Source organism: Platichthys flesus, chromosome 10, assembly GCF_949316205.1.
Source record: "Platichthys flesus chromosome 10, fPlaFle2.1, whole genome shotgun sequence".
Taxonomy (NCBI): Eukaryota; Metazoa; Chordata; class Actinopteri; order Pleuronectiformes; family Pleuronectidae; genus Platichthys; species Platichthys flesus.
The window spans coordinates 10,551,890-10,573,191 of NC_084954.1; the positions used below are offsets into that span (position 1 = coordinate 10,551,890).

At 44.8% G+C, this 21,302-nt stretch overlaps 1 protein-coding gene across 2 annotated transcripts in view; it reads left to right on the forward strand.

Moving 5' to 3' along the window:
• Nucleotides 1-11,336, forward strand: part of LOC133961897 (doublecortin domain-containing protein 2) — an 87,220-nt gene extending 75,884 nt beyond the window's left edge. The window contains exons 10-11 of one of the 2 annotated variants that reach the window (XM_062397271.1): nucleotides 10,245-10,369; nucleotides 10,546-11,336. In XM_062397271.1, the coding sequence (XP_062253255.1) occupies nucleotides 10,245-10,369; nucleotides 10,546-10,591 (171 nt within the window). In that variant the 3' untranslated portion in view covers nucleotides 10,592-11,336. The remainder of the gene's footprint in view (nucleotides 1-10,244; nucleotides 10,370-10,545) is intronic. The other variant, XM_062397272.1, reaches the window with a different exon arrangement.
• The last annotated feature ends 9,966 nt before the right edge of the window (nucleotides 11,337-21,302 follow it).

The following is a 21,302-nucleotide window of genomic DNA, read 5'->3' on the forward strand; positions in this document are numbered from 1 at the left end:
GTCCAAACAGGATTAGTGCCAGCTTGGAAGTGTCAAAGCAATTACAACAATGACATCAGTGTGGTTTGGGGGTTATGGCTGATGGAGTGTAAATGTGTGCGGAGATGAACGCCTACCAGCTCTCTGCCGTCACCGCCCACCTCTCTCCACTTCCATCTGCTGCTCTTTCTCATTCATCAGATTTTGAATTTTTGGGACAAAAGATGCGCCGGTCCATCAGAGTCAAGGCACTTTGAGCTGCTGGGTAGATTCAAGATGGCTGTTGGTCCACAGTGAACCCACTTTGCATTTGTGTATTCACAGTTTTATCCAAATTCAGGAGAAAAATGCTCACGGTGAAGAAAGTTTGATGAAATTAGATCAGAAGTGGTGAGGCCGAAAGGAAATAAAATGGCCCGGAATTAATTGTTTATTCTTCAATTAACATCTTGAACAATTGGCCTAAACGATTGGCCTATCTCCACCACTTGTGCACATACATTATCTAACGTATGTACTATCAGAGAATCACAGACCAGGCCTTTCTTCACTCCATGCTAATCTAACATACTTCAACATTTGTGCAGTGTACTGAAGAAGTGACGCGTTCCTTGATATATTCTGCGGGGGGGGGGGGGGAAGTAAGTTCATCAGTTGATGAAAAATGAATTGCTGAAAAAAAAATGTACCTTGAGTGTCCCGGACAAATACATCCATAAGCCACTTACGTAGATAAGCTAAGTGGCAAACCTTACTCACTCCTTTTAATATGCCTCGCTGGTGCTCAAAGAAAGAGGGAAAGCAGTACAGATATGACGTACCCTCTTGCTCCCCCTCATTAATCTTAATAAAACAATTGACCCCTGAATAGCTTATTCCTGCCCTGGACCATTAGGCTGCATGACCGAGGCTTTAAATATTAAGCAGGCTTTGTAAAATTTGATAAAATGTTTAGTAAATGGCACAAGGCACGGTACACTCCTGGGCTCTTACCCTCGTGTTGTAAATGATAGATATGTTTTTATTGGACAGAATGCTGTTTTAAGCAGCATTGCGGTATTGATATTTGCCTTCAGCTTGCATGATTTAAGATGGCAGATACATGCAAAGCCATCAGGCTTTTACCTCCCCTACCTTTCACAGCTAACCACTCAGACATAATCTTGCAGTGACTGTTCATGATTTAAAAAAAAGGAAAAGAAAACACCCCTCGAAGGATACTACGCCATTTCTCGTCGGTGTAATGCTGCGCTATTTTTTTCCCCTTTGCCCCTTCAGACTGAGCGATGGAGCACAGTATTCCACACAATATACAGTAATTTGTCTCTGATTAAAATTTCTGCTGAGCTTTGAAGCCCATGCTGGTGTTCAGTGCTGAAGTGGTCTTCCTTGTCTGGTAAAAATTGAAAGCCTTTTCATCTCAGAGGGCTTAAGGGGTCAAAGGAACACCAAATAACCCTCCCTGTTGTGTTTCTTTTCCCCCCCCTCAGAAGCTTGTAACAAACTGCACCTTTGTCGGACGCGGCCTCTGTCAGGCCGGGGCTGGGGGGACTGCCCTTGGGTTAAGGCTTTGGAGACCCTGTCAGCTTCAAAACGGGGTCTGCTTTATTTCACCCCCTGACCCTAGGCCTGAAAAGAGCCACGCAGGAAAAACAGAGAGATATATGATACATCAAGGCCCAGTGAAACTCCACTGCTGGGAAATGAGGAAGCTGCAAACTGCAGAGTGAGCAGAAAATGAAGGAGCTTATTGTAGGGGGATTTTTAACGCTACAATTCCCATTCGGGGGCGAATCAAGGTTGCGACATCGTGATATTGAATCCAAGAAGTTTTTTCCTTTTTGATAGTTAATCCATGTCCAGTGTAAAGCAATGTATTGACGCAATCTATCTACTCTGTAAATAACCTGAAAGTGGAATCGTCTGCCACTAGCTTTGCATACAATTTACACGTTTCCTTACTTCAATCATTTACAAATTAATAAATAGATGACACTGAAACAGAAAAGAGGTAAAATTCATTAATGATCCGGGGAAATGAGAGGTGTACAATTCCATTAATAGTGAATTTTTAAGATAATGAAGTGCAGCATTTCCATGGATGCGTTTTCAAGTTTGGCGCATCTGCATTAAATGAATGGAATTGATTGACTTGGATATGTTGCTGCACAGCCAATCAATCCAAAGAAGGACAACCCAGGGGGCGTCCATGGGGATGTGGAGAGGAAGGGCCTCCTATTGTTTTGGGGCCCGATGTCAGCCAGTCCTTGACCTTGGAGGGGGGGGGGGGGACTTTGGACCCAGGCCTCGGCACTCAGGCCTGCATGGGTGAGAATACTGGGACAGGGGTCTGGATGGGACGGGGAGTGCTAGGCTTTCAAGCTCAGGGTCACGGGGTCAGCATTCATGCTCAGGAGTATTAATGAGTGACCTTCGGAAAATGGTGGAGGAGGACAGCGGGATGGAGAGAGGAGGTGGGAGAAAACATGAAGGAAAGGGTGGGCGGGGTGAGTGGCAGAGAGAGAACTGTAAAGCCCTGAGAGAATGGAGGCTGAGACCTGTTTCTCCAAGATAACAGAGATTGGCCTATGAAAATGCATCCATCACAAGGCCACTAAGCCGGAGCCTTCTTTTGTGCGTCTGTGCCGGCTGAGAGCGAGGGCTGAGGGGGGAGGCGGCGGGGGAGGGACGGGATGGGATGGGGAGGAGGGAGGGTCCATCTGTGGAGATGGAAACAGGGGTTAGGGGAGGGGACAACTGGGGGGGGGGGAAGGGGTCGCTCAGGCCATCCTGGCATGGACAAGTGAAGTGGGGAACGCTCCATTGCTTATTCAACAGAGAGCAGATCTCTAAGAAGATAGAGGCCCACCAATCTTTTGAATTGGGGGGAGTGGGGTGGGGGTGGGGGTGGGGGGGCAGCAGCCAATGCACAGGAGATTTCTAATTTTGTCAGCGAGGTCTTGGCCGAGGGGTTTGTGACGGAGCGGTCTGGATGAGCGGAGAGCGGGGGGAGCTGGAGAGCAAGAGCTGTTGCTCTAATGGTCTCAGCGGTTAAAGGCCTGGGTGCTCCTCTTTCAATGAGGTTTTCAGAGCGTGTTCTGAGATAAAAAGAAATTAGCATCAAGAGCATGTATTAATTAACCTGCTTTTTATTTTTCTCATTTAATTTTATGGGGCAACTAAACTCAAACATTGGTTTCATTTCATACTTTTTTTCCTCCAATGTATTTCCTTACCTCAGTTTCGTCAAACTTTGAAATGCGTGCCTTCCTCTGCTCTTGTCATGTTTTGTCTGTAAAGTGCACTGTTTGAGTCTTTTTAACACATTTCCTTCACAGCGACGAGCTTGTCATCCAGAGTACAGTGTGTTTTCATCTCCTTCTACATCGCACATCAATGTGTCTGCAGGAGTGCGGGGACGGACTCATCTGCTTTAGACTGACTTTTGGTTTTACTCCCCATCACCTGCTGTGCTCCCCCCGAATTTCCTAGAAAACATTCCCCTTTCCCTCCGAGTCACTGCATGATCAGTTCCTGATGTAAGGAGCAGGTTGACACAGATGAGCAACAGACGAGAGAGAGAATGGGGGGGGGGGGGGGGGGGGATGTTCAGGGGGTGGGGTTTGCAAGCTCCGGGCTTGTGCTGATGATTTCTATTCTGCATTGGAAGTGGCACATGGTAGCAGTCAAATTAATGTGACTGCCTTCAACTTTTCCCTTTTTTCTATCCCTCTCCTCCTTTACCCTCAGGCCTTTTAATTTTCGCTGGTTCTTCCCATGGCTTCCGTCCATCCTGGAGACAGATGCACCATGGGCACTTTAAAGCGCCGTAGTGTATACATTATTCATATCGCTCCACAAAAGGTGCTCATTAAACTTTACATGGCCAATGGAGGAGGCAGCCATAGGTTGAAAGTGTTGCCCATATCACAAATGTCACAGTGGATTGACAGAGAAAGGAGCGAGAGCGTAGCTGGGGTTTGATTTGAAGATGGCTTTGATTTAACTCCGGGCTTATTTGCATCAAGCTTTATCCATCCTCCGTTTCCAGTTCACCATCTATTCTCTCTTGGGCCCATGACTTGTATATCTGAGTTGTTCACAGAAATATACTGGGATATCAACTCAGTTTTTTATGCAAAAAATTCAATTTTAATAATTAAAAAAAAACGTTTTTTATTTAAGATTATAACATATACATTTGAATGATTTGCCAAGCATGATGCATACACACCAACAGGATAAAGCAGGAAGCAGCAGGTCTATAAAGTGCAGGAGGTTTGATGCATGTATGCGCGTATGCATAAACTCCACATACAGTAATTCAAAGTCAAATGCATCTTTAAATCGAAGCCCCAGCAGTGTCTCTCACAACACAAACAAGCTGCCATGGAGGGCCCTTTGGGTAAGACCTACACGCTTTGCTTTTCCTTAGCCCAGGTCTCTACAGAGCATTCATCCCTTAATAATACAACACTTAACCCTCCCTTATTGTCCATAAAAGGCTCGGCTGGCAGGTACAGTAAGCTGGTGGGACTAACAAAAGCCTGGTGCCGAGCTGAGAAAAACATCCACACAGGGAAATGAGCTGTCATTACAGTAGCCAGGCAGCACTCAGGCACTTCTCTGTGTGTGCTCATCTCTTCTGCTCGCTACCCCCAAGGTCCTCTACTGCTCATAAATACATAATTACGCCCCCACCGCCCGCCATGATGATTTCTGTTTTCATCAGCTGTCAGAAATGACCTGAATTACCCATCACTGTTTGACCCAAATGCAGCCGTCAGATATGTTAATCACAGCTTACATAACCACTCAGGCCTCTTTCCAGCGACTTAAACCGCAAGGATGTGAGCGCTCGACAAACCCCTTTAAATAGCACCTGTCACCGACACAACAAAGTGAATAAAATAAAATAAATAAAAAACAAATAAAAGGCATTTAAAAGTCATGGTGAGGTATTTTGCATCCGTGAATTAACCTTGACTTTGACGTCCCTCAGCGGGAGGCGTGCTGAGCTGTAGGTTCTTAATGTTTAACATGACGGAGAAGACAGGAAGAGGCTGATGTCCCTGAAAGCTCTGACCCGAAGCCATCCAATATGCACAGCGAGGAGGGAGAAAACAAGAGACATGTTTTGTTGACGACTGTTTTCTTTTTTCTTTTTCTAGAAATATTTTTGACATCGGTAATTAAATATGTATTTATGGAGAAATTTTCAAGATAGTTTAAATTAAGTAAACAGCTCTGTTATAATGGCTCCAAAAACGAATACTAGACATATTTCCACTGGAGCCGCTCTAATACTGACTTTATTCATGACTGTGTCATAAAAAAGAAAAGACAGATCTTTAGTCGAGCAGTCTTCTCCCGATGTTTCATGTTGTGTCTCACCATAACCTGACTTGAGTGTTTTAAAGTCAAGTGTGTTTGACATTTCCCAGTTTGAACCCATGTACCCACGTCCAAGAAGACGGTTATCCTCAGTCATAACATGACTGAGGTCACCATGGGATTTGTAGGTACCATGCTGCAGACCGGTGGCATTAATATTTCGCTGTAGAACAGCTATAGAACAAATCCTGAATAAGAATTTACATCAATATATTATGACAAAATTATGTTCCTTTTTCAAGTCCACATAAATTCATAGCCGGCGGTTATTTGCATTATGGGTAAGATGTTTGCTTAGTGTAACTAACTGATCATTTTGTAAAAACACCAGTCGCTCAAGTATATTACATTATCTCACACTTATATCTGATGTATGTGCTCGTGATTGAGCAGGACCTAATCGGCTCATCAGGAGTAATATACATGTACGAATGTTTGCTGTCAGCGCAAAAGCATCACGGCAACAAGTTACAGTGAAAAAGGCTTCTTGCGGTGTTATCTCATTAGCGGTAATTATAACAGATATCATCCTGAATTATTGTGCGAGCCAACATTTCCCCAAGCAAAAGTCCTTCCCCCAGCCCAACGCCTGTTTCCACAGAACACTGGGTAGATTTCGCCCTGCCATCTTTTCTTTGCATAAACAGTGCCTGCAGTCAGAGTCGGCTCTGATCAAAGGGACAAATCTATCCAGGAGCAATCAGGTTGCTGCGCTAGCCCGGGCTGCTGACAACTCCAGGCTCTTTGATCAGAAATACATCATCTTCAGCAGGCTGCCTGCCTGGGTGCCTTTGTCTGGGGCCAGGAAATAGGGGAAGTGATAGCTCCCTCTTGGTGCTCCTCTTCGTTGCGCGCCTTTTGGCAGGCAAGATGAAAGCTACCCCAATTATAAGTGAAAATACCCCCAGTGAACTCAGCTGAGCTTCTAGGGTGTAGCTAGAGCCGCCCCCCCCCCCCCCCCCCCCCCCTTCATATCATCACTAAATCTCTATACGCCGTCTATGCATGATGGTACAAAAGATATTGTCAATTTCTCTTTTCTCTTCCCCTGTCTTTCCCGGTGAAATGAGACTTTGGTTGAGATAGTGCGCCAGTGCAATTGAGGTCACATCCAAAAGCATCGGTCTCCCTCCTCCCAATTTAGTAACTGCAGTTCTAATAACATGGGCTTGTCGGCATAGGAAAAAGAAAAGTGAATGTCTGGGCCTCTCAGCGCACCACCTCGCTCCCCTCCCCTCCCCTCCCCTCCCCTGCTTCAACCCCTCCACTGTGAGCTAAAGCACCTCTTTTTTTTTTTTCTTCCTCCAACTCGTCTTCAAGAGGTGGAACAGGAGATGTTGAATGATGGACAGGTGTGCAGGCATTGTGCTGTTCTGCTCTGCACTGAAGGAGATCATTGATTTGCATTGCAGTCCCACACATAAAACACAACCCCGCACACACACGCACACACACACCCACCCACACACACACACACACACACAAAACCCCATCCACATCCTCCTGTTTCACCCCTATGCCTGCGCCGCCTCCCACATGGCGGCCCACACCGCTGCTCCTAATCAACGGGAGAAGGTTTATCTCACTTCCTGTCTTTTATAGGGGTGGAGTGTTATCTCCGGCTTCTGGTACCACCTCACCTGGGCTGACCTGAGAGAGAAAGCTATCATGCCTCAGTGGAGACTTTACAAGCCCGGCGCAGATGATTTCAAAACCATACATTACCTCGCAGAGAATATACATCTGGATGTATTAAATCAGGGTTGTTGCGGGGGGGGGGGGACGTAACCTTTTCTCGCTGTCAGGCTCGGCTCATATCTCGGCTCAAACTATTCAAACCAATTTCACTTTAAAATAAATTATCCAAACTGTTTTTTCTTTATTGTTTTGTTTTTTTCTTACTTGAAACACATAGGGGAAAAGGAAAAAAAAAAGAAAACACTCAGAGGAGCCGATGCTGCTTAAAAGGTGTAATCCCCCCGCGTCAACAGGCTCAGGAGCATATCAGGTGTCTTTAAGCTCAGCCACCTGTCAGCGAGCTCTCCCTGCAATTACACATCTGTCAAGTGTCACCTATCGCAGCTCTCACTGACAAGGGCTATGTCAAGCAGTCAGCCATTACGTCGGCCCAAATGGAGTCTGCATTGTTTAGAGCCAGCAGGAAGTGGCCACGGCATGGAAGAGTGAGCAGGGTCTCCACAGTGTGACTGGGAAGCCGAGCTAACTTTTAGTTTCGGAGATGGGGAGAGGGGAGAGGGGAGAGGGGGGGCGGTTCTGTCCAGATCTCTGTTCTTGCGTCTCCTCGTATTTCTCAGAGCTCAAATGGCAGCAAGTGTGTTTTCTTTTTTTCTTTTTTTCTTTTTTGTTCGTTAACGCCGAGCCTCGAGACCCATCCGGGCTGGTTAAATCTTTTCCCAGGGCGATGGCTTTTATATGCATGAGCTTGATTTGACCTGTCTCCAGGCTGTGAGGAGGGTTATGCTGAAGAGAAAATCAGGCAGAATATTAAATATGATATCGGGTTTAGCCTTATCACATGCTTTAACATTGTCAGTCCTGTTGCCACAAGATGTGTGCGTGTGTTTTTGTGTTTTTAATTTCCCTCTATGGAGTTAATTAGGTCCTGTGGTGGATGAAACACACTTTAAACACATAAATACAACAGGCTCTCATTAGCTAGTTTCATGACAAACTTAAAGCAATAGATTGTCAATTTGTGAAATGTGTTTAGTTTAGTTTCTGATCAACATTTAGATGAAAGCTGGACACCAGTACAGCAAATATGAGGCTACAGCCAGCAACCAGTTAGCTTGGCTTAGCATAAGGACTGGCAGCAGAGGGAAGTATGGCTCTGTTCAGAGATGACAGAATCCTTCACAAGCACCTTAAACTCTTTTGTTTTATATTTACGAAACAACACCGGATAGATTGTATTATGTTCCAGATCTAGTTCTTATTTACCAGCTGCTACTAAGAAATTAAATATCAAATCGATCTTTGATTTAAAAAAACATAATAATTAGAAAAATTAATCTTTTTGCAGCAGAAAGCCACAGCTCAACACTTTGTATGTTAGTTTTGACTTCATTATGTTTTTTAACATGTGGCAGTAAATGGGCATATCTCCAAAACCATTTTGGAGATATAACGTTTACATATACCCTCCATCTAGATTAAATCTATTTTTCATGTTTCTATATTCAGAAAATCTATAGATCTGCATGTTGTATTTGTTTACTTTGCTAAATCTGATGAAAAACCGCATCTAATTAATTACAAACCTTAATCATTTTATCATTTATAATGGTTTATATAAACCTTTAGCTGAGTTTGTACAGAGTTTAGTGAGTTAAAGTATTTGAAGGTACTCCAAGAAATGAGATCACAGCAGGATTAAAATACCAGAGACACTGGAGGACCGTCTCTCTGGCAGAGTTCAAACAGTTAAACACTAACACACTTCTCTCCTCCTCTGCATAATATCTGAATAGACATCGTGTTAACACTGCTGACCATGGACTTAGAATCTTTTCAGGTTTTTAAGCAGTTTTTAAGGTCTTAAAAAAAAAGCTCTTCAATATTTGAGTGTATTTTCAGTGTGAGATGCTCATCAGATCGTGTCTCGTGCGTGTGGCCGGTTGTAAAGGCCGTTAACACCCCGGCCCTTTGTTGCTCTCTCAACTGAATTGTGTATCACAGGTGCTATGCTCGGTGTTAAAAGCTCGCAAGTAGAGGAAAGAAAGATTGAATCTGGGTCACTTTAATGCTCTCGTCCGTCACACCACTACATCTCCTCAGGCCTGAGACGTAAGGCACATTGTCAAGTATTAATGAAGAAAACGTCCCTGTAGGGCTTGTGTTTGTCAAACCAAATTACATACATTCACTTGGAAAGGTGAGGATTAATCTTTCAAATCCCTTCTGGATGTGTAGGATGCACCGTACAGTCCCACACTGAAAATAACCCCCCTGATGCTGACGCGAATTGGCTGAGCAGAAGCATTGTGCTGTTATAGTATACATACTGCAGGACGCGATGCCAGTAAACTAGTGAATATGCTGACAGCAATACAAGGACCTCTATAGCTGCAGCAGCTGGTAGATATGCACACACTTAAACAACAAAATAACTGGGACAGAATGTATTCAAGCAGTACGCCACTGTTTGGCGTTTTCATTATTGTGCTTTCCAGTTTTTGGGCCTTTCACTGAATGAATAATTCTGACTTGGGATTTAAAGAAATTGCGAGAATAAACATAACAGAGAGGAAATAGTCAATTTAAAATAATAATAAGAAAAATTAGCGAACCCGCTTGACAATAGTGTCTTGCTCAGGTGTTCACCCTGCAATAAGTATTCTATTTGGGCTTTTAACAAATGGAAATGTTTCTATTATATTTATTATAATCATGTGAACAAAAAGCTCATGAAAAAATACAATCAAACAAATTGTTGCACAGCCAATGATGTGTCAATCCGACTGTTTCATAAACCGCTTAATATCGACGGTTGAAGCATTTGTCACTTGTGTTTCTTTCGGTTTTTGTTTTTGGGTTTCGGGCAAATTTGAAAAATAATCCTCCACCAATTAAATGCCATCGATAGTACAGACACAGACCTGCTGTGAGAACAGCAAAGCAATCCACATCCTCGCTCATTTATGGGGGGGATTTGGTCTACCATGGGAAAGAAGCACTGAAGGTGGATCTGCAGATTCCGCACCCCCCCCTTCCGCCCCTTCTCTCGCTCGTGCTAGTGTCTTGCTGAGATTTAAATAAGCCTAAAGATTACTGTAGGGCCTTTAAATGCAAATTTGGGTGAGTGTGCAAAGCCCCTCCTGTAAACCTCAGCCTTATCATTTGCCTCCCAGATTAGGGCCTGTCTGAGATGGGAAGCTGCCTCCAGGCCCCCCAATAAGCTGCAGGCCAGGGGCCACTCCTCAGAGAGAGGGATGGATGGAGAGGGAAGGAGCCTGCTATGGATATGTGTGCCAAGGTCAGTGGTGGCTGCACTCACAATAATCAGCAAGTATCAAGAGATTTACATCTGCAGGTTTGCTTATCTCACTGTGTGTTTGTGTGTCTCCATGTGCCTTGTCTGTGTGTGTGTGTGTTTGTGTCTCCCATGTGCCTTGTGTGTGTGTGTGTTAACTTCTTCCAAACACAACACAGTACATCCAGTCATAAGGGCTCTGAGCCAGGATCTCTGACAGATTAGGCGATAATCAATTAACAAATTAAGAAAAAGTCAGCATAACTACCTTGTATCCCATGTATTATAAAGCACTTTGATGTGTAGCTACAGTGACTGGCCCACTTTTTCAGGGGGAGTAACAGATGTTGGAAATGGCTTTGAGAGGTATATTGGCTCTGAGGAAAAAAAAAAATTAAGAGTATTTATGGTCGTGGACATGAAAGGGTCCTGGCTTGTGGATGCATTTATATTTGAATGGCACCCACTTCATTACTTAATGATTTGAAAAGGCTGTTAGGGAGCTGAGCTGAGCCTGAGCCAACGAACCCATGACCCTGCTGAGTCAATGTGCTAAACAGACACAGGCTCTGCTTCGGGCGCTTCGGCACTTCTGGCACCATGGCAATATGACATGTGCCTACAGCTCTTCATTACACCAAATTAAAATACACTGATTTGTGCAATGACCACAGATCAAATAAATTGCCTGTGCAGTTAAAGGGACAACTTTTGTGACAGATTCCCAGGGAACTCACTGCATTTCTCTCCGGCACAGTTTGGGTTTTCACCCTCAACTCTTTGCTGCTCTTGTACAGTTTTTGACATTAGCATTCAACTCAAAGTGCTGTTGTACCAAAGAAGTGTCTTGTACTGATTTATTTGACATAACTACTTGTCTCTTATAGCCAGAAACCGAACCATGAAACTGAAAATGTTGAGTGAGTGAAAAACACCCAACAATTGTATTGGTGCTCTGATGGTTTGAAACTGTTACTGTCACAGCTGTCTCCACCTCACATTAAAGGAATATAAAATAACCTTTGAGGCTCTAACTTTGAAATCCTAATGTACTTACTTCATATGTCAGGAGTTTTCCTGTTTCAATATGGGGTTGTCTTGGAGCCAGCTTCTACCAGCCGTTACTGGAACTGCTCCTTAAGGCAATTCTGCACTGGCTTCTGTGGCGAGCTGTAATGGTTACTGTTGCTGCTAAGCAGTATGACTCAAGCAGTTCTGTTGCTCAAGGGCACTACCCAAAGTTGTTATTTGGGAGTGTGCATTTATTTCCCTGCTCTGATGTTTCTAGGTTGGATTTCCATGCCCCTGATTCTCTAACCGCCAGCTTGCAAAGGTCTTGCAGAGCTATCCCTTTTCCTACTTATCACAGTATCCGGAGCGCAGAGGTCGGCGAGTTGCACCCCTGTTTTTGCGTGTGCGTGTAGAGTACAGCACGTTACGTCACGCTAGCCTTTGATTCCTCCGCCTCAGCGTTGCCACATTCTGTACATCTGGCACAGTGTGCGAGCGCAGCCGCTGTCAACAAGGACCTGCGCTGTCAAAAAGCACCAAACTCAGGTCAAGGTCACGGAGGGGAAAGTTAGTGATCGTGGGAGGAAGGGTGGCAGTCTTGACTGATGTCATGGTTGACTGCTCTCGCTTTATAACCCCACCTACTGCCACCTAGCAAACACACACACACACACACACGCGATCCCCCTTTCATCCCCTTTTCCTCTGCTATGTACCCTTGTCATACAGCCCCCACCCCCTCCTCCTCCCTCCCAGGTGTTCAGAAAGGATGTGGATGAGGTCGAGGACATGAGGAGCCCACCGGAGAGAGAACAGATGTCACATGCCTCTTGCACCACGCGCAGGGATGGGTGTGTGTTCTGCGCTGTGACAGGTAGCGTGTCGTGGTTGAAAGGTAAAGCTGGGGCCCTTCTCCCAGAAGGAAGTGGGGGGCCAATATGGGGGAAAGGGGGGGGGGGGGAGAAGAAATGTGCGAAAATAGGTCCTGTATATCAACACCTTGTTTTCTGGTTTTCTGGTGTGAACTTTACATGAGTCGGTAACAGGGCTGTAAAATGTCAGGCTGCGTGTGGGAGGTTTTCAAACAGAGCTTTGGGGGGAGGAATCCCCAATAATCAATAAATAAACAATAAAATGTGTATTTGCTTTAAATCAATAAGGGAGTAGAAAGCCCCTGTTACAGTGGACAAGACAAGGAGATCTTCTGTCATGGCAGCATGCATGCATTCAGCTATCGGCCCATTAATGGCCATATCATATGCACATACACATTCAATAGAGGTTATCTTATTTTTAAAAAAAATGGGGGTAGTGCAATTGAAAGCATTATTAGTGAATAATTCAAAAATAACTGCAAATGCTTGATGAGGATATCGTGTCCTTGTGGCACGCGTGTGGTCCGCTAAATGTACACTCACCTGTGAATTAACTGATTAGAAATCACGCTGATAACAGACATGTCATGTCCACCTACCACATGGAAAGTGATCCGCTGCGTCCCCTGTGATACCTCCCTCTGTGATAATGTACATATTCATTATTCAACACGGCCTGTCAGATTAACAGAGTATTCGGCAGATTAGCTGGTTAGCTGTCTGGTGGTCTTGTCTTTTATCCGGTGACTAGAGTGCCCTGACTAAGCACTTCATAATGGCTGCAATCCCAGGTGGTGTGTAGTGCAGGGGGGGGGGGCTCACTTTTGATCTGGCCCGAGGTTCTGAGAGGTTTGGATGGATTAGGGCCGTCTCCAACTGTTTGCATTGAAGGCGGACTGATCATAACTACACTCATGTATGTGTATGAATATTTACATGCCGCGTTTGGCCACAAGGGAAAAGGATTTACCCTTCACTTGGAGTCAGAGGTATCTGTGAGCCAACATCGCCTATACCTTCCAGGTGCTGCAGCCTCTGCACGTCCTGCAGAGCTTAAGTGTTCAAAGCCACCTTCATACTGTGGCCCCTGAGTCCTGCATGATAAGCAGGCATCTTCCTCCCGCAGCACCGTCCCTGCCGGATGATGAAGACATCAGAACCGAGAGATGACTTCTGAGCAGAGGACTGTTTCCCAGAAAGGCACACTGTGTACACACTGGGGTAAATACATGCATGTGTGTTTGTGAGTGTGTTTATCCAAGTGTGTTTGTGTGTGCTAACCAAACTGTTTAATCTGAACCAATCATTGCGTTTCGCATGGTTTTGGCAGCTTTTAGTCTTTCATTTTGAAGGTGACATCACTCTGAGGATTCCTCCACATGAGTCTTCTCTCTTTTTTTTTATGTGTGTGTGTGTGTGTGTGTGTGTGTGTGTGTGTGTGTGTGTGTGTGTGTGTGTGTGTGTGTGTGTGTGTGTGTGTGTGTGTGTGTGTGTGTGTGTGTGTGTGTGTGTGTGTGTGTGTGTGTGTGTGTGTGTGTGTGTGTGTGTGTGTTACGTGAGCAGAGCTACAGAATGTGCATGTGCTGCCCATGTGCTGACAATTATGCGTCAGTTTCCACAGGGAAAACCAGTGGGCAGGAGGGAAAGTGTATTTGAACCCTACGTCGACAATCAGCGGGTATGGTAGTGATTCAAACTATGGTAAACATGTTGGCAAAAACTAATCAGTGCATCTTTCATCTTCTACTGTTGCAGGCAATTTATTCATCATTCTGGCAGAGCACTGTACACTGTAATGTTAAAGTCCAGAGGGGGGACTGTTGGAGTATATAACCTGTGTGTGTGTGTGTGTGTGTGTGTGTGTGTGTGTGTGTGTGTGTGTGACAGGGAGGGTGAAGGAGTTTGAAGGTGCACAAACATGTCTATCCCCATAAATAATTAACATCACCCATTTTACAGCAGCATTACAGGCTACATCACTTTTTTTTCTTCTTAAGAACAGATGAGGCCAGCTCCTCATCAAACCGCTTGTTCCAAGAAACACTGAGGTTAAAATCATTAATTGTTGGTGCAGATTTCATTGGACAGCCCGGTATTAATGTTTTACAAGCGGATTGCCTCATTCTCAAATTACCATCTGGCCTGGATGTATATCGCTGATTTAGCCTTTGGTCTGGGACCAGTGCAACACTCCTCTCAGTTCCATTCGTCGGGCCCCCTGAGTGTTTACAATTGCCTTCCGTTGTAAAAAAATCTGACTAGTCTGACTCTCCCTGCGGTTGACTTTTGGCTAACTGTGATGTGCCATGTACTCGGCCTGTATATTGGGGAGATGAGGCTGAAAAAAGCTCTGCAGGGGCCTCGTAAAAGAGCCTCACAGGATATAGAAATAATGGCCTTTGTTTGCAAAAAAACTGGATAACCCAACTGGAATCACAGCCCCGTGTATTTGTCCTGGGAGATCGTAAAATCTTCCCGAGAACACTAAAAGTTGTCGGTGGTCTGCTAATCCAATATGGATTGGAGCACATGGAAAGGAAACGTTGCCTCTAACTACAAAGTTATCTGCCCGGGTCTGCCAAGCAGCCGGAATCTGCTCAGAATTCTGTCCTATCAGTCTGGAGAGCGAGGGCACAGGCAGTGAATTAATGGTCAGGAGATTTATTTGTTTGGTGTAATAAGGACTGTAAAACAGTAAGAGCTCTGTGCAGCCTTGCAGGCCCCCTGCCCCGTGGGTACAATCAAATGTTGCCAGTAAATCAATAGAGCTGGAAGAGGTTTTTATAACCTGAGTTTAACACCAGGCTCTAAGTGCTCCAGGTGGCAGGTCATTTGTTCATTATCCCAACTTATCACAATAAACAATGGCAACTCTGATTGGACTCCTCTGCTGCTGCGAGGGGGGAAAAATTGGAGGGGAAGAAGACAAAAATCTCAGGTGGGCAGAGGAGGGCTAATAAGGAAGGCAGAGAGTGGGCAGGAGACAGGGGAGAGGCAGAAGATTAACCACTGTAATTACATACAGGAGCACAGAGGAGGATTGGGACAGTATGAGGGAACAGATAGCGTGAGAGCTCTACAAGCTGTCAGCCTGTACCGATGACTCCTCTGATGCCTGCCTGATAACCGTGCCTCTCTTATCGGCTCCACCTTAAAAGTCTGAGGTTTTCTAATATCACGAAAACAGAAACGGTGTCGCCTGGTTCTTCTTTTGAGGGCGAGGCTGCAAATGTACGTCTCAATGTAGAAAGACAAAAATATGAGGGGCTTGGAATGCCCGGCTGGGCTGTGAACAGAAACAAGATGAATTGCTCCAATAATTCCGCGGCCGCTCTAAAGCATCGCAGGCTGGTCCTGAATGATATTGCTAAGGTGAGTGAGAAGGATGTAATGGCGAGATATGACAGCAGGCCATTAAAAGCCGCCGCGGAGATAACAGCCCAGGTACAGGCGTCGCTTCGTGCTGTTAAAAATAAAGAGATGTAAACACCTTGCTTGTGCAGTAGGTAAACCAGTAAAATCGGCCGACATGCTGTTTGCAGATGGCTTTACCCAAAGGTACTTACAGTAATGTGAGTGCGCTTGTGACCCCGCTGGGAATTTAACTTCTAACCTATGACAACCACATGCGTTACCGACTAAACCACGCTGGACAACATGGTTTCGGCACCTTGTAAAGGTGAAGCAGCGTGTTGGCAAGAACCGCCGCAGCTTATAGGGACCACATGGAACTCCATCGCCATAAGGTACAGTGTGCAATTGCCCCGCTCTTAGTTATTCAAATTTTGTGTGCTTAATTTATGACTCCTGCACAGGAGCGTGGCAGCTGGAGTTTGTAATTATACAACACACTCCACTCCTTTTCTCTTTTTTTTTTTCTCCTTCTCTGCTGCCGACACACTACTGCATAATTTACGTGTCTGTTAGCTCATCAATTACGGTGTAATTAGTTAGATGCACAACTAGCTTTTTACCATATTATAAAGCAAGTCATCAAATAAATAAGGGAACAAACAAACAAACAAGCGAGCAACTAAAGGCGGTAAAGACGGAGCAAACAGAGACATAAATTGAAGGGCTGGTGTTTCCAGCGTGGGACACCGAGTCGCTGCCGATCCTCCAGCATTGTTTCCCTCCTTTGTTTTTAGTCTGAGAGGGGCCTTGTCCTCTGCTTATCATCTGCGTTTGTTTACCCCCCCCGATTCCACTGTTCTGCAAACCGTCTGATGATTCATTACTGTGATTAATAAGCCTATCATGTGAAACAAAAATACTGTAGCGTCGCATCTCAAGACTCATTGTCTCTCCCATAAGCTTTGTTCGGGGCTGCATAATCCAGCAGCATGCATCTCTCTATCCTCCTTTCGCTTTCCCTCACCGTCCCTCTGTCTTTCACTTTTTTGATGAATTAATGACAGAGTGATTTTTTTTAGGAATGCATAATGCATGATAAGAATTGCATCGTAATGGAAACAAACAGAGACCGTGGTGTAGGTCGTGGTGGCAAATCTATTGACCATCAGCGGCACCTCATCCAGTATGCATTACTTATAGAGGATAGATTTGTTTCTGTGCTGTGAATACTAAAACCAGAGCCAACACAAGACACGCAAAGTGCTGATGAGCCCCTTTGCGATATGGCAGTATGGTTTGAGTCCCTATCGTTTCAATAACCTGACTGTGATGTGACTGACATGAAGCTCTCCTCGAACTCAGATGGGTTTGTGTTTGGGGTTACGCTGGGAACCCGTCGTCCTTTCCATTTGTGATTGGTGTCAGTTTCAAACGGTGTTTGGCTCTTTACATGTAGATGGAAAAACCCATGAATGGAGTTTAAAGAAGGAAATGGCAGAGATCCCATCATGCACTCACTGGGAGCGCAGTCTCAATCAGAGACATCTTCCCTGCAGCTCCTCCACGCTGCACACTTATTCTTCCTTCTGCACTGCACACATGCGACACTGTCTAGACAGCGACAGCTTGCACAGAAGGTATCCGTCAAGTACATGTTTTAATATGTAAAAGGCCTGGTTGTCTTTGCAGCATTGGTCTTTAATTGAGCCTGAACTGAGTCACAACAGCCCATTCGGCGCTCAGCGCATTCACACGCTGTTGTTTTGGCTGCTGCAGGTCATAGCGGTGATAAATCTGTGGAAGTTAGCCTTGGTAATGGACTCCAGAAGAGGTCTGGGAGTTAAACAGTGATGAGCAATGGAAACTGTGGTCAGCGAGAGAGCAGCTGTAACCCTCTAACAGGCGTGGACAAGTAGGGAGGAAGGAAACAGCCAAACGTTGGGAGGCCCAGCGATGGGTTTATTTTAGGGAGCAGCAGCACATGTGGGTATGCTATCGCTGCCCGTGTTGAAGAAGCAGCAGGAGAACAAGAGGGTCGCAGATTAATTGCTTTTACAGTGGCACTGTATAAAAAAGAAAAACTAGTTTGTAATGTTGGGTGTGCCTTGAAAGTTTTTGTAAAGGGTAAATTGAGCTACACGAGGACAGCCCTGGAAAGAATAGAAAAAAAAAGATGTGTGGCAAGCCACCGTTGCATAATCCTCTAGAGACGTGGTTAGAAACTCGCAAAGGCAAAGAAGCTATAAAGAGAGTGAGGGGAAGAGAGAAAGTAACCTGCTGCTTTTTGTCATAAAGTTGTCTTGTAAGTGCTCTCTCAGGTTCTGCCCTCTCCTTTTCACCTTCATCCCTGTGAATGCACAGGAGGAGTGGCTCCCGTATTGATATGTATATTAGCCTCCACAGACTCCATCTTCTCTGCAGCCCTATTGACGAGCATTTGCTGCCACTGCAAGTTTTTGTCCGAAATCATTGACCTGATTGATCAGACCCGATGGAAATCGACAAAATGGGTGGTTTAATAGGTGGAGCTGTTCCTTGGGAATCAATGCTGATTATTACTCCAAGGGACTCGGCTGTTGTTGCAGGGTCATCTGTCGGATAGCCTCAACTGTTTACATTTTGATTTGGCTTTTATTTGTGTTTTGAGTTCCAAAGATTCCTGTCGTGAGACCAAAATCCCCTCGTCTGGTTTGTGTCTTGACAAAGTAAATAAATGATTCGGTAGCCTCGCCGGTCAGGCTGAAATGTCAAAGGTCAGGGGGGTCAGAGCTGAAAGCAGCCAAATTAGGTTTGAGGACGCCATATGCTCCACTCCCCTCTATTTGATTACCGCCTAGCCATGTGCCCTAGAACATGGACAGACAAGCCCGAGCAGACCGCTGGTGGCTTTTAATGTCGGGAACTTGAAGGTGAACACAAGCGTAATTCAGTCACCTTGATGTGTTCGATCCTGAACTTTTCAGCTGGGCCGCTCCTGCTTTGATTGAGACGTCACGTGGCCGGATTGAAGGAAACGCAGCCACGTTGAGACGGCGAGGTAAAGCAACGGGAGAAACGAGAGCGCCGCGTGACTGTTATTGTTGAAAAGTTCGGACTTCTCTCTGTGCAATCTGTCGTTTGTTTTCAGGGCAATAGAAAACCCACAGGGACCGGATCTCATTTCAAACATTAAAGAGGCTTCCAAGGCACTTGAAGTAAACAAATTAGACTTGGTGGTTCAGATGGCTCAAATGACAATATTTCTCAATAATTGGAAGTGATAAAGGACGCCTTTGATATGTTGGTGGCTTCACCATGTCTGGGAGGCAGTATGAAGAGAAGCCTGCGGTTTAACTACACAATTTCAGTCTCATTATAAATCTTCACAGCGATACTTTTTCATAATGCGCTGTTTGGCTGGATAAACAGTAACGATTTGGCACGAAGCAGACGCGGCGGACTCCCGACTCCATCGAGCTGCCAGCTTCTCTGTGTACTCGTTGGGAAGCAGGGAGCTGAGGAGACTCTCCAGTGGAAATTGTGAATATAGTCATGCATTATAGATTTGCAGGTGAATTTATTTATTCCCTCAGAAAAGTCGGAAACGTAAGCCAGACAAATCAATGCGGGAGAGTTCATCTCTGTCCACCTAATCATTTTGCTAATGGCCACTATCAATTGTCTGCCCACGGCTCCTGCATCCAACACTGTTGCAATTAAAGTCAACAGGCACATACTGTACTGTCGACTAAAGGTGCTTCAGCATGGGATTCCAGGTTAATGTATTGATTATCTTCTACATGGTAAATTGGATTTATTCCACATCATCAGTCTTGTTTATTTATATACAGCCGCACTGTAATTCATCAAAAATGAAAGATTTCCTATCTCGCTGATGGCTGAGAGTGTTTGCTGTCAAGTTAATCAAATGTGTTATTTTTAACTATCGCACACTCCACCCTTTTGATTTATGAACCAAATTTGGTGAAACAATGAATTAAATCAGAGGAAACAACACATATAGCAAAGTGAGTGGTGGAGAATAAAAGAGCAGACCTACATTTGCAGCAGTGTGGTGATGTAACTCACCGGACACCCCTGGATGTCACACAGACTTAACAACAGCTTCCACTTTTTTCCACACTTTACTTATTTATTTATTTGCTCGCCAGTCAGCCCTCCACCCACACACTTGTTCTTATGCCAGCGTCGACATATACAACAGTATACAAAAGAATGCTCGGCTTTGGAGTGTTATTATTAATTCACGATGCCCCGGAGTCTTCCTGTCCATCCCAGACATTATTTGAGTGTTTCTCTGACTGTTTCTCGCACTGTTTTTGTAAAGACAGTGACATCGGTCCTACTACTTCTCCACATCCCATAAAGGGAGGTAGTAGTGTGTGTGGCTTGTGTGTTTCCACCTATGTGGGTCTGCATGCGTCCCTACACACTTGTGCAGTGCTGCTATATTCTATATAATTCACATGAACAGCCTTTTTGTTTTTCTTATCCAGGTCAAGGAAAGTGTACATAATGCATAAGAAACACAACTAAATATTTCTTCAGATTACACAGATTAGCCACAACATTTCAAAAGGTAACTGGTTTTAATGTTGTGAATTACAGTGACATCATTAGAATGATGTTTTATTTTAAAACATATATAAAGAGTAACAAAGTCTGTATTAAGTCAAAAGTGATGGGAAAAACAACAAATGTTCAGTAAGTAAATTGGACATTCATTTGAACTAATGGAGTTCACAATAAATTACAATACAGGACATTTAATGTGTTTTATTTTATTTTGTATTCTCTATATATATATTTTCATTCTGTAAAATATGTGTATAGCTCCGTCAACCACTCGGGTTGCAGCTTGTGTCTGTACAGACTCTGATTATACTCTGTGTAGTGGAGACCTTGTGGAAATCTAATACAAATTCTTGAGCTTGTCATATGTGTAAAATCTGGATCTTGAAAGTATCTAGTAACTAAGTTGTCAAATAAAAGTAGTGCAGTAGAACATGAAGTGGAGTGGAAGAATAAAGAAGCATCAGTTGTAGATGAGGTGGCCCTGTATGAAGGTGATGCTTCTTCAGTCACTTTCCTAGGTGCACAACACACTGTGTGGTTTTCTACATTGTAATCTCCCCTCCTCTGGTATTGACGCACACTAATGTACTCCACCTCCCCTCGGGTAGATCTGTCCGGATCATCTCATCAGAATCCCATATACCCATCCATCCCATCACACGCAGCCTCACGCCATCGCCATTGTCCGTAATAAAATGGTTTGAGCCGAGAGATGCTGTTTGATTGCCACCGGCCGGCGAGGCAGCTATTCACCATAATGTAATATTCCCCCTGTAGTCTGCACTTTAAACCTTTCTCCCACTGACAAGTGTGCATCACCCTGTTGGGTCAGTGGGGTCTCCCATCACTGTCCAACCAACTAGTCTGACTGACGTAAATCCTATAGATCTGCCTGTTTTGAACTTAAGCACGTGTCCTCCCTTGACACCTCCAGCACGTCTGCAGATCGCCAGTAACAATATCACCTATAGAATCAATCTCCGGGGCCGCTTTGAGGCCTATGGCAGCCATTGATCAGCGCGCTGATGTCATGGCCTTTCATAAATTTCGACCTTTTTAATATTGGACCGCCCCGTCACCCGGGGAGACAGTCGTGCTCGTGTGGGCAGAGGGAGAGACCA